Source organism: Protopterus annectens, chromosome 6.part0, assembly GCF_019279795.1.
Source record: "Protopterus annectens isolate FY-2018-M chromosome 6.part0, PAN1.0, whole genome shotgun sequence".
NCBI lineage: Eukaryota > Metazoa > Chordata > Ceratodontiformes > Protopteridae > Protopterus > Protopterus annectens.
In genome coordinates this window covers 516,517,171-516,533,580 of record NC_056737.1, presented here as the reverse complement: position 1 = coordinate 516,533,580, position 16,410 = coordinate 516,517,171, and the positions used below count along the sequence as shown (strand labels likewise).

The following is a 16,410-nucleotide window of genomic DNA, read 5'->3' as shown; positions in this document are numbered from 1 at the left end:
TGACTATGGAGAGCATACAACACAGCAATGAACTTACTCCACTGTATTACCTTTAAGAACACTTTCAAAGGAAGAGTGAAATCCTGAAGCATCAAACAAATGTCTCTGCATTTAAGCATTCTAACAACTGAAAAAAAATCACTAACCATAAAAAACTTGCCATATAATATTATTTTGCTGGACTGCCCATGTGCCACTTCCTATTCCAGTGCAACAAACAAGTTGGGGATTTTGTTCACTATCTACAGAATGGACTGCAGGGTAATAAACATTTGACCTTGGCACTATTCAAGAAAGAAAACAATGGGGTATGGTTTGTCTTTTTGATGATGAAAACCTTACCTGAAATCTTATTCCTTAAGTCTACAGCAGAGCTGCACATAGCTATCAACATTGTTGTTACAGACTTCCTTTTTTACCCAGATTTAAAATCCCCTACCTCTCTCCTCCCCCCTTGCATTCTGCAGCACAGTACAGTATTGTGACACACAGCCTTGGAAAGTGAAACTAAATATTCTTTATTACTTGAAGCATATGAAAACACACTTCAACAATATGGACTTGTTTCACAGCAAAGTACTTTGATACCTAAACGACAGGAAAATGGTTGCATTAGTAGGAGCACCTGTCATACTCTATTACCTCTACCAAAACATTAATTAATTTATTAAAATCACAGTCAGTCATTGCTCATCAAGAGGAGATTAAAAAAATTCTTCTCATGTCTTTGACAGACTGTCAGGTGAGTAAGTTAAACTTGTATATCCTATATTTAAGGAAGACACAAGCACTGCATGTATCTACCATTAACAAGAAGTAGTTTCACAGAAACAGAAAAACATCTACTTCATCTTCAGAGGTAAAAAAAAGCAAATGTAAGCACGTTACCACAAAATAACAGAGAAACAGACCTCCATGAAACCATGCAAATGCTGTTCGTTTTTAAGTCATTTTATGTAAATAAAGCTTTCAAAATATGGAACATAAAAATACCTTTAATTTAAAAAGCACTGCTTAGTTCAATCTACATTAATACATTAAAATTAGTCTGATGTTTAACCTCTTTTCAAGAAATGTACTGAACCAGGTAGTTACAAAACGTACAAAATAAACGCTTTAGCTTAGCTGTTCACTATAAGGCTGCCACTGTCTCCTTTTAGTAGTGTAACCCACTGGTTAAAACTAAGCTCAGAAATATATCTAATTAACCAATAATTGATAATGGGAGAAAATGCATAACAAAACAATAAGCAGGTGGTCTTTTAGGACCAGGATGAAAAGAGGTAGGCCAGCTCAGCATCACAAACCAAAAACTCTATAGGCTCAAAGCCCACATTCCTGCATATTTTTCAATAAATCCCCAATGTCAAGACTTAAAGCCACTAACTAACACTCCAAGGAGAAAACTTCTGGTTCATTGCTGTAAATCAAAACTATACACAGCACAAATGTTGATAATACAGATTCTGTTTCATTGCTGTAAATCAGAACTATACAGAGCACAAATTTTGATAATACAGATTTGCAATTCAGTCCTGAAGAATGTTTGTTCCATTTCAGTAATAATAAATACTATTAACAGTTTTAAATTCAGATACTCATAACTGCAAGTCCATGAAAAGTAAGACTAAATATGCAAAATGGGGACTTCTAAATTTTCTCCAAGGCTGCTGCAACAGCGTTCTCTTTTTTTGAGGAAAAAAAAACTTCAAAGAAAAATGACTGTCATTTACTGTTCCCCTGCACCCCCCACTTCCCCTATACTTCTAGTACTTGCAGCTCTGGATTTTGGAATTATAATAGGACGCCATAAAAAATATGAGACAGATAACATTCCTGGAAAAAAAAAACATGCACTCACAAGAAGTTTCCCTATTTTAACTGCAGTTTCCTTTAACTCTTAGCTGTACTTTTTTATCATGGTTTTAGTTTGTGAGCAATTATACAATAGTAATGAAACATAACTTAATGTTCAATATACACTGCTTCACAGTATACAGTACACACTTTACACTTTTCAGTGTTTAGCTTGATGCAAATGGCTGCGAAGTGCAACTTTGCAAACACGATCTCTGTGTTCAGGTGCAATAGTTTCAAAATGGAGGTATTATGCACCTCATAAGCATTCCTGACACTCCTTCACAAATCCAAGTCACCAGTAATCAGAAGATCTTGATAGGACGCTGTCGCACGTATCTCCTAGTCAGCGGAAATCTGTGAAATTCCCACATATGCTGTAACATTCTACTTTAAATATGCTGGTTAAATATGTATCTTCTCAATCAGTGCTTTATGGTCGAGTTTAACACTGGCCAAGATCCCATCATAATTAGAAGGTGAACTGCTGTAGTCTATTTCTTCTCCCTTAAGAGTTGTCATGTGTCCCCCTAAAGTTCTAAGAATAGCACTTCCTGCACATATATCCCACTTCTTGATAAAAGAGGTGTGAAGATACACATCAGCTTTTGTGTGCTCGTCATCAGGCACATCCAAAAGGGACAGAACCTTATAACCTGCAAGTACAAAAAAAAAAAAACAGTTTGTTAGCGAAGCATCAAATTAATAAGGACAAAGCAGAATTGAAATAAATAAAAAGAAACACGCTACTGAAATATAACAATATGTCAAAGTAAAAGCGCTCTGAAACTCATTGTAATGGTGCATCTCGAAGACAGGCTGATACAAGAAAATGTCTAGTGACTACTGAACCAGTGTGGTCTCCAGCTTTTCATTTTCTCCAGTACTTTTCTTTCTATGACCCCGCCCCCAGTGTGTTAAATAGTACTACTGAAAATGCTACAAGAAGTACAGCTATGTAGACCAACGTATCGTAATTATACATTTTGGAGTGTGGGCACTACTGCAGTGAGTACACAAATCTCAGCCACTGGCTGAGGCTGACATCTAGTCTTACTTCACAACTAAGCACCCTTCCATGGTTGGGCTGATTTCACCTTAACCCAAACATTTTCAAGTTCCTAGTATACAAGTAATGCCTACCCATGCATCTTTGGGTATTTCTTACCCCCCCCCCCCTAAGCAGGACAAATTCTCTTTGGGTATTTATTACCCCCCTAAGCAGGACAAAGTCATGCCCAGATGAAGGGATATTAGCAAGGCTTGCCCTATGGATGCTCAGTCTGTGATATGGAGAATTCAAGCCTTCCTTGAACCTGAAGAAAAGAAGGGGAGCAAAGGTAGACATTTGAAGGGAAAGGGGTACACGGAATCCACCTCATCCGCTTCATGATTCCACTGAAGTGGAGGGGATGGAGGGATGAAGTGACCACTTCCACCATCTGCAATTATAAGTTGCGTACATAACTCAAACATGTTTTTGTGTGGATCATTGCGGCAGTCATTACTATAGAGAAAATTCACAAAGCTGTTGCTTTCCAGGTAGGGTGGTTGTTTCACAGTTTAGAAGCGAACTGTGTTATGCCCTTCAGGGAAACGGAAACAAATCCATCTTTTGCCTTGAAAACCACACCTATTTTTTTATTGTTTTGAGAAGGTGCGACATGAACAAAACAAAAAAATCTGCGTCTAAATTATCCAAGGCATTAACCCCTTTCATGAAGGCCACGGTAGGTGCAATAAGAGCAGTGGAATGAGGCCATCCTTCTTTGCTTCTACAAAGGAAGTAGACTTGGTTTGACTTTCTAAAGAGTTCAGCTCCATTCAACAGTACTGTACCTGTCTATGCATATCTGGGAAGTGTGGGATCCTTTCCACCAATTCTGTGGAACAAAAAAGAAAAGAGTTTATCTGCATGGCTCTGGACTACTTTTTAATAATTTTTGGCATAAAGGAAAAGTTAATGCAGAGTCATCCTGCCTTTATGGAAATGCATCTTCACATGCAACAGCCTGGAATTCAGAGGCTCTTCTCAAAGGATTGATATCAATCTTGAAAGCAATTTAACAAGTCATATATGTTTAGAAATCCAATGCATCTCTTTCACATGATGGTAAGGTCAGGTTTTCCAAAACAATGTTAAGGTGCCAAGCTGTGGGTACTTTTCTCCTGAAAGGTCTCAGGTGGAGGATGCCCTTCAGGAAATGTTTGACTTGGGGCCTGTACACTAGTGGGGGGCCTACAGACAAGACAAATCGCTATGAGATGTACCTTCAAGAACAGCATAAGTTAAAACTAAAAAAAGACAGCTCAGATAATGAAGACCCACTGGCACTTCTGCCTGCTTTGTATGCTGGTTCTTCCTCTAGCACCATAAGACGTCCTTTCCATTTTGCTAGGCATCTCCTGCTACTTAGCCTTCTAGCGTCTCACATGATTTTTAGCATATCCTAAAGAAAAGGTCAATAAAGGGCAAGTCGTATCTTCCAATCTAATTACTTTTGAGGTATACCATGGGACCCCTTCACATGCTGAGGAAAGAGCACAGGTTTCTCCCTTGACACATGAAGAGTAACCAATGCTGTCTGGGCCAGAATGGAAACATTTCTGACCTCTTTCCTTTTGAAATTTTGAACTATCTTAGGAAGGTAAGTACAGAGCAAAAGACCTGTCTATTCATGGGGAAAAAAAATAACTGTCCAAATATGTTTGGTTGGAGATTTGCAACAGAATTTCTTCAGTTGTCTACTGCTTGGAAAAGGAAATGGGTCTAGCTCTAGGTACAGCTCACTTATTCATGATGTATAACTGCATCCATGACTAGCATCACTTATGTTTCTGGGCAGCTTATTGTGAAGGGCGAGGGTGGTACCTATACAGATGCTTCCTACTGGAGGAAAGAGCAGGCTGAAGCACTGGGGGGCCCTCTTCTTTCTTTCTGCTACCAATTCCTGCTCTGTAAAGCCTTCTTACCTTTTCACTGTTTTAACATGGTCTCTGGTAGTAAGACCCTTGTCTAGGGGGATCTTTTTTGATAAACATGGAAACAGGAGGAACAAACGTACATACCGACTCCACAGTCTTTGTCTGCTAGTACTTTGAACACATAAGATGGGGCTCCAAAGAGCAAATCAATATCCAAGGAGGAGTTAAAGGTTTGCACCCTAACTTCCTCAGACTATGACTTGAGTCCTCAACCAAGAATGTCTCTCAGTGGCTGACCCTGTAGTAGCAGCCATGAAAGCTACATCTACAACAGCATACATGCATATTATGGCAAGCTTTCCCACCTCTAAGCAAGTTTGGGCTTGGCTAATATCTCTCAGGGCTTCATTCTGCAGCTCCCCTCCAACCATTCTGGGGTTGCTGAAAGATATATTCCAGACACTTCAGTATGTGGGTTTCAGAAATCAGGACTCTGAAAACCAAGGTAATTGAAAGGTGCATTTTCCCACAACTGGTCAAGCAACTACTTTCCCTGTCATCAATGGGAAGAATACTGCATCCTAAACCATCCCTCCTCCATTAGAGATATCTATAATGGGGTTCATTTACAGAAATTTATGACAATGCTACACACTGTAAAAATGGTAAGGTCTCTTACAGGCTGGGGCTAGGGAGTCTGGCTCCAAGAATGTTGTTTCCATTGCATCCAAGAAGGCTTTCTGGACTGATGGGATGACCACTAGCATTGGGGGGTCCAAGATCCAGAAGGTCCAGAGACCTCTTATGACTGCCACTTGAAGTGCTCTCCAATGACAGAGACAATATCTCCAAGCAGGTCTTCTGGTGGGGAGTCAGGGATCAAAGTATCCCCAATATCTGCGTCATAAGCCAGAGGGGAGGAAAGCTGGGACTTGTGGTCCAGGTCCTCCTCTTCCTCAATTACAGAAGTTAGTCACAGTCTTTCCTTGGACAGACCTCGGTTCTTCTATGTGGTGGGGGTGGGAGGGGAAGCCAGATAGAGACGGCTGTTCAGAATCTCAATGCAGGCTACAAAAGAACTGACAGAAAGTCTTAGCAAACAGCCTAACACTGGGAGCGAGTCTGATGGCTGGAGCAATGGCAGAAAGACCTGCCACGGAGGCAGTTGTTTAGACATGGCAGGTGCCTTGGTCTCAGGCTCTGGAATCTTGCAAGACTAAGCAGCTGCCAGGAATTTCTGAAGCCGAGGGAGCAAATCTCTCAGTTCTGACTTGCTTGTGTGGGCTTGCCCTTTGACTCTAACTCTGCAGATTTTCCATTCCTATCTTAAATAATTAAAAGACATCCAAAGACCAGCATTTGCTGCATACTGTTGAGCCTGGTCTTTAGTCTGATGGGATGAGCTAGGAGCCAGAGGCATAACGGTCTCTGTTTTGGCAATAGAGGACTGGTAACAGGTGTCAGGGGCTGTGGTTTGGTTGATAGTTTTGATAAAGTTGAATACCTTGGACTCAAGGGTCCCCAAAAACAGTTACACTGTTTCTCACTCTTCTTCTCTTTCAGATAAGTATCTTCTTGTTTTTTAGGCAGCACATCTGCTCCACCCAGCTGCAAATCTGCAGACACAGTGGGCTGGTCTAACAAGTCCCTAGGTCTGGTACACCTGCAAATATTCCTGTCCTCTCTTTAAATTTCTTCGAGCAAAAACCCTGACAAACACTGTAGTTCTGCGTGTTGCGCTCAGACCCCACGCGATACAAGTGCATATCTGATGTCTGCAGGCACACTTGTTTCACTTTTCTGAGGCACACATGCCCTACATCTCTATGTATGATGAACACTTCACAATGCATCTGCTTTAAAAACAGAATATAATTTAAGTTCAATAATCAGAGAGAAAAAAATAGTGCCCAACAGGGTACTTAATGTATCACTGCTCTCTAGCCAGAGACCTGTATCAACACTGGACTGTGATGCAGTCTCTTGCTACATATATAACATGGCAAGAAAGAATAGAAGATTTATGGGAGGTGGCTGTTAACTATATATCAGGTATGTGCAGACATCCAAGGTAATGTGACATTAGCCTGCCATTGAAGAAGGATGCTTGGCTCTGAATGTCGGACTGTACCATTAGACTCAGTCAGCAGCACAGATCCTAGAGTAATGAATGCAACTGTGACTCACAAAGAACAATGGGATGCCCCTCATGTACTAGCAGTCCCTTCCTGCTTTCCTAATGAAGGGAGTTCTGGCCTCCACTTGGGGAAGTTTAAGGGAACTTTGCTAACTGTACAAGATTACAGCTACTGAAGCAAATATGAACAGACTTAAGTTGTGAAGCCATTAATATTGGCACATAAAAGACATGTATCTGCCACATCAGTTTAACTATTACAGGACCTTCCTTAATTAGTCCAATGGCTGTGATCATCCTTTCCACTAATCACTATTACGTAAATTCCTCTGGAAGTTTCAACAATATGGGACAATGCAAGCTATGACTTCATGTACCATCTACGTAAATGTGACCTTCCCAAGGGCCTGCTAGTTTACGACCAACTGCTAATGAGCACCTTTCTGAAAAGTATGAAATAAGAAGGTTGATCTGATTGCACTGCTAACAAGTATGCAGTTGCAGGATTCAACAAGGGATACCAGAAGATAGATGAAAGGGCCGAATATATATATTAGGGACAGTGTGAGGTTTTTCCTGACCCATAACATTTTTCATAGAGTGATGCATTAAAAAACAATTTGTTATACTTAACAGAAAGGGCCAGCTTTCATGGGACCCTAAAGATGGGCTGAATCTCGAGCAATAACACAGCCATTGGCTTGTCCTCTGGCTTCCTTCATGACTAAGATCAGAAAGTCAGGTTTTTAAGTTACATAGTACCAAAAGAATGCCAGTTCCTAAAGTTCTGGTGTAGAAAATAATGCTCAATGAAAATTTCCACCACAATCACAGGCTATGGCACAGACATTCAAGAAGCATGGAAACATTCATGAAGGAAGCAGCCACTCTTTTCAGTGAAGGAGGTTCTACTGCAATATTTTTCAATGAACAGATAGCTACTGATCTGCTGTAACAGATCAAGTTTGGCATTTATGGTGCAAAGGAGATGTCTTTCCAATCTTTCTAAACTCATGTTCCTGCTTCACACAAAACCAGAGTGCCCATTCAAAGTATAAAAAGGTCTCTCCTGTGGCTTTTGGCCCTAGAAAACAGTGAGATGAATGGACTGGTCCAGGAGGACACAAGTCTATGTCTTTAGGAAGAGATGATTAATGTGAAAGGCCACATGTATAGTCCTTATACACGAGAGAAAAAAGAAAAGAAAAGCAGGGTTGTGGAGAATGCAAATTCCAGTCTCAATTGTAAACCAAAATGAACGCTTTATTGAGTATTGCGTTTTCGTCCAACAGACTTCATCAAATACACGAGAGCCTGAAATGCTGAAAATCTGTGGGCAGAGGTGATCAACTCCAACAGAACCTAGTGTATGACTATGTGCAAGTAACAGAACCTAGTGTATGACTATGTGCAAGTTCTTTTATGAGACAAGTATTCCTAGACCACCACTGAAAAGAGACGGTGTACAGTGACCTTAATAGAAGAGATTAATTTCAGCACCACTTAAGACTTGAGATGATTTGATCAAATGGAGATGAAGTTTAGATCCCACAGAGGGAAAAGGTTTTCATGAGGAGGATGGAGATGTAGCTCTCCTTTAGAAAACTGCTTGGCCAGTTAGTGATGAACTGAAATCTTACACTGCATAATGCTGTAATGGCCAAAAACAGGCAACATGACCACAGAAAGACTGAGGGTCAAAAAGTACAGTTTTGTACCTACCATAAATGTAGATGTTCGAGTGTTCACCCTGCTGCAGTCATCACACTTGGGTTATCCTGCCATCAGGCGGTCCCGCAGTCGGCCTGAATTCCAAAGACTTGGTCCGGCGTCGATTGCTGTCGCTTCTTCCCTGACGTCAGTGCGCCAGGGGTATATATATATATATATATATATATATATATATATATATATATATATATATATACACACACACACATACATATGGCTATATAAAAATAAAACAAAACCCTAAGGTACAAGCAAATACACCACATAGATAGAATAGGATAAAGTGGTAGAGATAAGGTCAGCTAGTTCAGAGGGGATGGAGGGGGGGTAACCTGGACTGCAGCAGGGTGAACACTCGAACATCTACATTTATGGTAGGTACAAAACTGTACTATGTTCATCGTGTTACCCTGCTGCAGTCATCACACTTGGGTTGAATCCCAAAGCTAAGGAGGGGAGGTGGAGTCAAACAGGGTTAGAAGAAGCTAGTAGGCCCTGCAAAAAGTACAGTTTTGTACCTACCAAAAATGTAGATGTTCGAAGATCCACATTGCTGCAGTCCTAACACTTGGGTAGTCCGCTGTCCCAGTCGGCCCGAATACCAAAGTATAAGGCTGACGTCGGTCATGGCGCATTAGTCTGACGTCAGGACGTCAGGGTACAAATGCGCATGACCGACGTCATATCCTCAGTCTTTTCTTGCCCCAGATGTCAGAAGACCCTAAAAAGATAAGGCCAAAACCAAAAAACACCAAACACTCCTGTACCAAATATATGTACAATATATACAAATTTACAAAGTACAACCCCACCCACACAACCACCCCTAAACACAGAGGGGAAGGAGGGAGGGATTGGACTGCAGCAATGTGGATCTTCGAACATCTACATTTATGGTAGGTACAAAACTGTACTATGTTCTTCATCCCACATTGCTGCAGTCCTAACACTTGGGTAGAATCCCAAAGCAGAGGTAAGGGAGGCTGGCAAATCATAAAGAAGCAGGAGCTGTCAACATGCCCTGCAAAATAGCCGTGGCAAAACCAGCCCTAGATTTAGAGTAGAGAGGAAGGTGGTAATGCTTAGAGAAAGTATGCACTGAACTCCAAGTAGCTGCCTCCAAAATATCCTTAGTTGCCACCCCCTTAGAAATGCTGTTGAAGTGGCAGTAGCCCTAGTGGAATGAGGCCTAATCCCAGCTGGAATCTCCTTGCCATGATGGGAATAACAAAATGCAATGCAAAACCCAATCCACTTAGAAATAGTTTGTTTTGACACAGGCTTGCCCTGAGAACTCAAAGCAAAAGAAACAAACAACTGCTGAGACTGCCTAAAATCCTTAGTCCTGCTTAAATAATAACGCAACTGCCTGTGTACATCTAAAGTGTGCAAAATCTTTTCCCCTTATTTTGGGGATCTGCATAAAAAGTAGGCAAATGAATAGTTTGGTTTAAAGCCACACTAGAAACCACCTTAGGCATAAAGGAAGGATTAGTACGTAATGATACCCTATCCTTATGGAAAATCAAAAAGGCTCAACCGCCATAAGGGCCTGCAATTCAGAAACCCTTCTTGCAGAAGTAATGGCCAACAAAAAGCAGTCTTCCATGACAAGTATTTCAATTCAGCAGTAGCCGAGGCTCAAAAGGTTGTAGAGTAAGTTTCTCCAACACAAAATTGAGATCCCAAGCAGGAGTAGGAGCTCTACGTGGGGTCTTATATTCTTTGCCCTCTAAGAAATTGCTTGAACAAAGGATGAGAAAACAATGGTGGGTCACAATCATAGTGAGCTGAAATTGCTGCAGCATGAATCTTAATGGAAGAGAAAGACAAACCTTTGTCCAATAACTCAGTAAGATATTGAAGAGCCACACTCAAATTAGGCTCAGAAACCTCCAAATCCTTTGCTGCACTCCAAAATAAAAATCTCTTCCATTTTTCTGAGTACACTTTCCTTGTACTAGGTCTTCTGGCTTCCATAATCACATTCAAAACTTGTTGAGGAAGTTGAGACCTTCTGTGGTTCAAAACAGAATATGCCAGGCTGTTAGATGAAGAGAGTGAAGCTTGACATTGAGTAGATGACCGTCCCTCTGAGACAATAGGTGTGGAATCAAAGGTAAAGGCCATGGAGGCTTCCTTACCAGACTCCTCAGTAATGGGTACCAGTGTTGCCGAGGCCAATCTGGAGCTATTAAAATCATCCTTGGCTTGTCTTGTCTGACCTTTAGGAGTACCTTTGGGAGGAGCGGCAGAGGTGGAAAGGCATACACATGAAGATTTTTCCAACTGAAAGAAAGAGCATCCACTTTCCAAGCTGTGAGATAAAACCTTTTTGTGCAAAACTTTGGCAGCTGGTGGTTTAGTGGAGAAGCGAACAGATCTATGTCTGGAGTTCCCCATGACACTGTCAATTTCCGAAATACATGAAGATCCAGTTTCCACTCGTGGGGATCCATGATTTGCCTGCTTAACACATCTGCTAAGGAGTTCTGTGCTCCCGGCAGAAACCTTGCCTGAAGATTTAGTTGCAAGCTGAGCGCAGTCTCCCACAAAATCATTGCTTGCCTGCATAGAGGATAAGAATGTGTTCCCCCTTGTTTGTTGATGTACCACATGACAGTTGTGTTGTCTGTTAGAATCAACAACTGCCCTGGAAGAAGTAACTCCTTGAAAGCCATTAATGCAAACTGGACTGCTAACATCTCCTTCATGTTGATATGTAGATGCTGTAGTCTGGCAGGCCACTTGTCTTGTATCCACTTTCCATTCAGATGAGCTCCCAAGCTATGTCTGAGGCATCTGTCGTTAGAATCTGACTCGCCTCTGGCCGGGTCACAGAGAGTCCCTTGTTTAGGTGACATTCCTGAGCCCACCACAAAAATTCCTTTTGAATGCAAGGTATTATTTGAATGACAGTGTCCAAATCCTGGCAGTGCTGTGTCCATACATTTTTGAGATACCATTGCAGCTTCCTCATATGCAGTTTGGCATTGGGAAGCACCAGAATACAAGATGCCATGATCCCTAAGGCTTGAAGGACTGTCCTTGCAGTCAGCCCGGACTGAAGAGATAGTTGATGGAAGTAAAGGGAAAGATTCTTTTGTTTGTCCGGGGTTAAAAAGGCCATCTGGGATGCTGTATTCAGTCTCACACCCAGAAAGCACATGTCTTGAGAGGGTACTAGACTGGACTTTATTTCGTTCACAGAATACCCCAGGCATCTTAGCACTGCTATCACATATTCCAAATGCTGAAAAAGGTCTTCCTTTTCTTGAGCCAGAATCAGGCAGACGTCCAAGTAAGGATAGATTTGTATTCCTTGTAGCCTGAAGTAAGCTATCACTGGAGCCAGAACTTTTGTGAATACTCTGGGCAGTAGATAAGCCAAAGGGCAATGCAGAGAACTGATAATGGGAATTCCCAGCTCGAAAACGCAGATACTTCCTGCAACTTAGTCTGATAGGCACATGAAGGTAAGCCTCCTTGAGATCTAAAGTTACCATCCAGTGATCTTTGCCCAGCAGAGGTAAAAGCTGTTGTAACGTCAACATTTTGAACTTGGGAATGTCCAGATAAGTGTTGAGGATAGATAAATCCAAAATTGGTCTCCACGTGTTCCCCTTTTTTGGCACTAGGAACAGGCGAGAATAAAATCCTAGGCCCCTTTCTGGCACAGGAACCGGCTGAATGGCCCCTATTTGGAGTAACAGAGAAATTTGCTTGTGAGCCTCTTTTCTTTGTAGAGGAGGAATGTCTGGCATGCCTTTGAAAGGAGGCAAGGTATGGAAATAAAACCTGTAACCGTGGTGAATGATATCCAATACCCATCTGTCTTGGGTAATTAAACTCCAATTTTCTTTGAAAAGTGCCAGCCTTCCTCCCAAAGGTGCTGCCAGACGAGAAGGCTCTGGCAGCTGAAAAGGCAGGTCATTGGGTCTGTTTACGAAAGGGCTGACCCCTGCCCTCACCAGAAGACTGAGCAGGTGAACTCCCTGTTCTAGGCCTAAAAGAACCTTGAGCTCTGCCCCTACCACGTCTAGACCTACCCCTAGACTGGGAATCATAAGAAGGATATGTCCACCCCTTAGTAGGCCAATTTCTACTAAACTTCGGAGGCTGAACCTGCAAAAAATCTTTAACAGTCTGCATGGACTTAGCCTTGTCCTCCATTTTCTTTAAAACTGCTTCCACAGGCGAACCAAACAACACATCAGACTGTAACGGAGCATCTAAAATCCTTGTCTTAACATGCTCAGCTAAATTCTGATCCCTCAGCCAGGCGTGCCTGCGAAGAACAGAACCAGTGGCAGCCACCCTCAAGAGGCCTGTACAGCATCAAAACCACATTGCAAGGAATGCTTACCCACCTGTTCAGAAACATGAACTAAATCCTGCAACTCTTTACACTCAATACCTTCCGCCAGAGCATCCACCTTAGACTTCAATTGTGAAAGGAGATAATTTTGGTATTTTAACATGTGGAACTGGCAATTCAAAGCCCTCATGGCTAAAGTGGAAGAAGTATACACCTTCTTTCCCCATCTATCCAAAGCCCTTGCCTCTTTATCAGGAGGAACAGGATTTTTAACAACAGAAGCCTTAACACCTTTAGGCCCCTGAGAAACAGTCTCTGGGTCTGCCCTAGGACTCTTAAAAAGATACTTATGAGCTTCAGGCACCCTATAATACCTATCCGGTTTAACTGGGGCAGGAGGCAAAGAATCAGGGTTCAGGGAAGCCTCTGCAAAAACATCTTCCACCACATCCAGAACAGGAGGTATAGCTAAAGGCCTATGCTGTGGTAAAAACAAAAATTCCCTAAGCCTCTTCCTGGAATCAGAGAAATCTTGACCTTCCCATTTAAAATGCTCCCTCATGGAATGAAGAGTCTCTGAAAAAGAAAAATCCTCAGGAGGAGAAGCCGAAGGAGTAGAATCATCTACATCAGAATCAGAATAAGGAGGATACTCCTGTAAGTCTTCAGCCGAAGACTCAGAAGCCTCCGAACACTGCTCAAAACTCTCAAGCTCAGGTTCCACCCTAGGCCTCTTGTCAGGAGGGGGCATAGAACCTCTAATCATAGTAATCAAATCTTCTGCCATTTTAAGCATATGTTTCTTAGGCAAAGACCCTGAAGAACTAGGAGAGACACCCACTGAAGTTAAACCTGGGCTGCCTCTCAAAGAAGCCTTAGAAACAGAAGGGGAGGGCCTAACCACCTTAGGAAGGGAGGGGAGAGCAGCCACCTGAGAAGCCCCTTCAGCCTGGCCTACCTCCTGAGAGGACACATCTTGTAACAGTAAAGTCTCTCCCTGAGACTCCAAAGAAACTTCTGGCAGAACCTCCGGCTCCACCGAGCCTTCTAAAGAACCGACGTCCGGGACAGACGGTTCTTCCAACCTAGGCTTTGCTGCTTTGTCCTTGCGCTTTTAGACAGCGGCGCCGGAGCATCCGACGGCATTTTATAATTACAACGCTTCCCAAAAACTAACCTGGCACAGTCTAATCTTCTCTTTATAGTGCGTTTGTTAAATCTAGCACAAGAGCGACATCCAACAACGCGGTGCTCGGGCCCTAAGCAAGGTATACACAAGGTATGGTAATCCCTATGAGGTATCTGTTTCCCACAAGAAATACAGTTATTCACTTTTTCTGACATCCGGTTAAATACTGAGGCAAGAAAACCAAAATATTCCCAACGGGTACTTAGCCAACTTTGATTCGGTCTGAAACTCCGACTTCAGAAAATTTCAGAACGCCAACCTGCACTCGCAATACTGCTTCTGCATCGGACCATGCGGCAAAAAAGACTGAGGATATGACGTCGGTCATGCGCATTTGTACCCTGACGTCCTGACGTCAGACTAATGCGCCTTGACCGACGTCAGCCTTATACTTTGGTATTCGGGCCGACTGGGACAGCGGACTACCCAAGTGTTAGGACTGCAGCAATGTGGGATGAAGAACATCTGCAGTGGCAAAACCAGCTCTAGTCTTAGAGTAAAGAGGTAAGTGATAGTGTCTGTTGAAGGTGTGCACTGAACTCCAAGTAGCAGCTTCCAGAATATCCTTGGTTGGCACTCCCGTGAGAAAGGCTGCTGATGTAGCTGTAGCCCTAGTGGAGTGGGACCTAATGTTAGCAGGTACTGGTTTCCCATGATGTGTGTAGCAGAAACGTATGCAATGTCCTATCCATTTAGAAATGGTCTGCTTTGAGATAGTTTTTCCTTGTGAGCCTGTAGCATAGGCTACAAAGAGCTGGTGAGTTTTTCTGAAAGCCTTAGTTTTATCCAAGTAGTAACGTAATTGCCTGTGAATGTCCAAAGAGTGCAGGAGTCTTTCTCCTGTGTTCTGGGGATTTGGGAAGAAGGTGGGCAAGTGAATGGTTTGGTTTGGGGCCACACTGGATACCACCTTTGGCATAAAGGAAGGATTAGTTCGTAGAGAAACTCTGTCTTGATGAAAAATGAGGAAAGGTTCTACAGCCATTAGTGCCTGTAGCTCTGAGACTCTTCTAGCGGAGGTTATTGCTAGTAGTAGGGCAGTTTTCCATGAAAGAAATTTTAAATCAGTTGAAAAAGCTGGTTCAAAGGGCGGCAGTGTAAGCTTTTCCAGGACAAAGTTGAGATCCCAAGTAGGTGTTGGAGCTCTCCTTGGCGGTCTTAAGTTCTTAGCCCCTCTGAGGTACTGTCTTAGGAGTGGATATGAAAATAAAGGAGGATCCGTGCTGTAATGAGCTGAAATTGCTGAAGCGTGGATCTTAATAGATGAAAAGGAAAGTCCCTTGTGTAACATCTCAGTTAAATATTGTAGAATCTGAGGAATGTTCGGCTCCAGGGGATTTAGGCCTTTAGCCTGCTTCCAGGCACAAAATATTTTCCATTTGTCTGAATAGGTTTTCCTGGTACTGGGCCTCCTGGACTCCAGAATGACATCCATAACAGCTTTGGATAAAGGTGTTGGGTGGTTGTTTAGGTAATTTGCCATGCAGCCAGGTTTAAAGTCTTGAGCTGGCTGTGTAGAATCAGATTGTCTCGCTGGGTGAGCAGGTGAGGAATTTGTGGCAAAATCCATGGTGGGCCCTGGGTCATGGTCCTTAAAATTGGATACCAATGTTGGTGTGGCCAGTCTGGTGCAACGAGAATCATTTGTGGCCTCTCTAATCTGACTTTCAGCAGTACCTTTGCTAGAAGAGGCAGTGGAGGGAAGGCATACACTGTTAATGTTTTCCAACTGAATGAGAGGGTGTCCACTTTCCAAGCTAGTGGATGGAGGGTCCTTGTGCAAAAATTTTGAAGGTGGTTGTGGGGGCTTGCAAACAGATCTATGTCTGGGCGTCCCCATTTTTGAGCTATCATTGCAAATACTTGTGGATCTAGTTTCCATTCGTGTGGATCCATGATGTTTCTGCTTAGGTCGTCTGCCAATGTTTTTTTCTTTCCTGGCAGGAATTGTGCTTGTAACTGAACCTGGTAAGATAATGCAGTGTTCCACAAGGTCATTGTTTGCCTGCATAGATGGTAGGAATGTGTGACCCCTTGCTTGTTTATGTACCACATAACTGTGGTGTTGTCTGTCCTTATTAGTAGTTGTCCTGGGTGTAGAAGGTCCTTGAAAGCTGTTAGGGCATTCTGCACTGCTAGCATTTCTTTTTGATTGATATGCAGATGTCTCTGATCTGTAGTCCATTTGCCCTGAATGCACTGTCCTGCCATGTGTGCACCCCAGGCATAGTCCGATGCATCCGTTGTCATAGT

The 16,410-nt window shown here is 42.6% G+C and overlaps 1 protein-coding gene across 1 annotated transcript in view; it reads right to left on the bottom strand.

The window, feature by feature from the left end:
* Nucleotides 1-497: 497 nt before the first annotated feature.
* The window catches only part of BPNT2 (3'(2'), 5'-bisphosphate nucleotidase 2), a 458,945-nt gene continuing 443,032 nt past the window's right edge, over nucleotides 498-16,410 (bottom strand). The window contains exon 5 of the mRNA XM_044074236.1: nucleotides 498-2,513. Coding sequence (XP_043930171.1) covers nucleotides 2,263-2,513 — 251 coding nt within the window. The 3' untranslated portion in view covers nucleotides 498-2,262. The remainder of the gene's footprint in view (nucleotides 2,514-16,410) is intronic.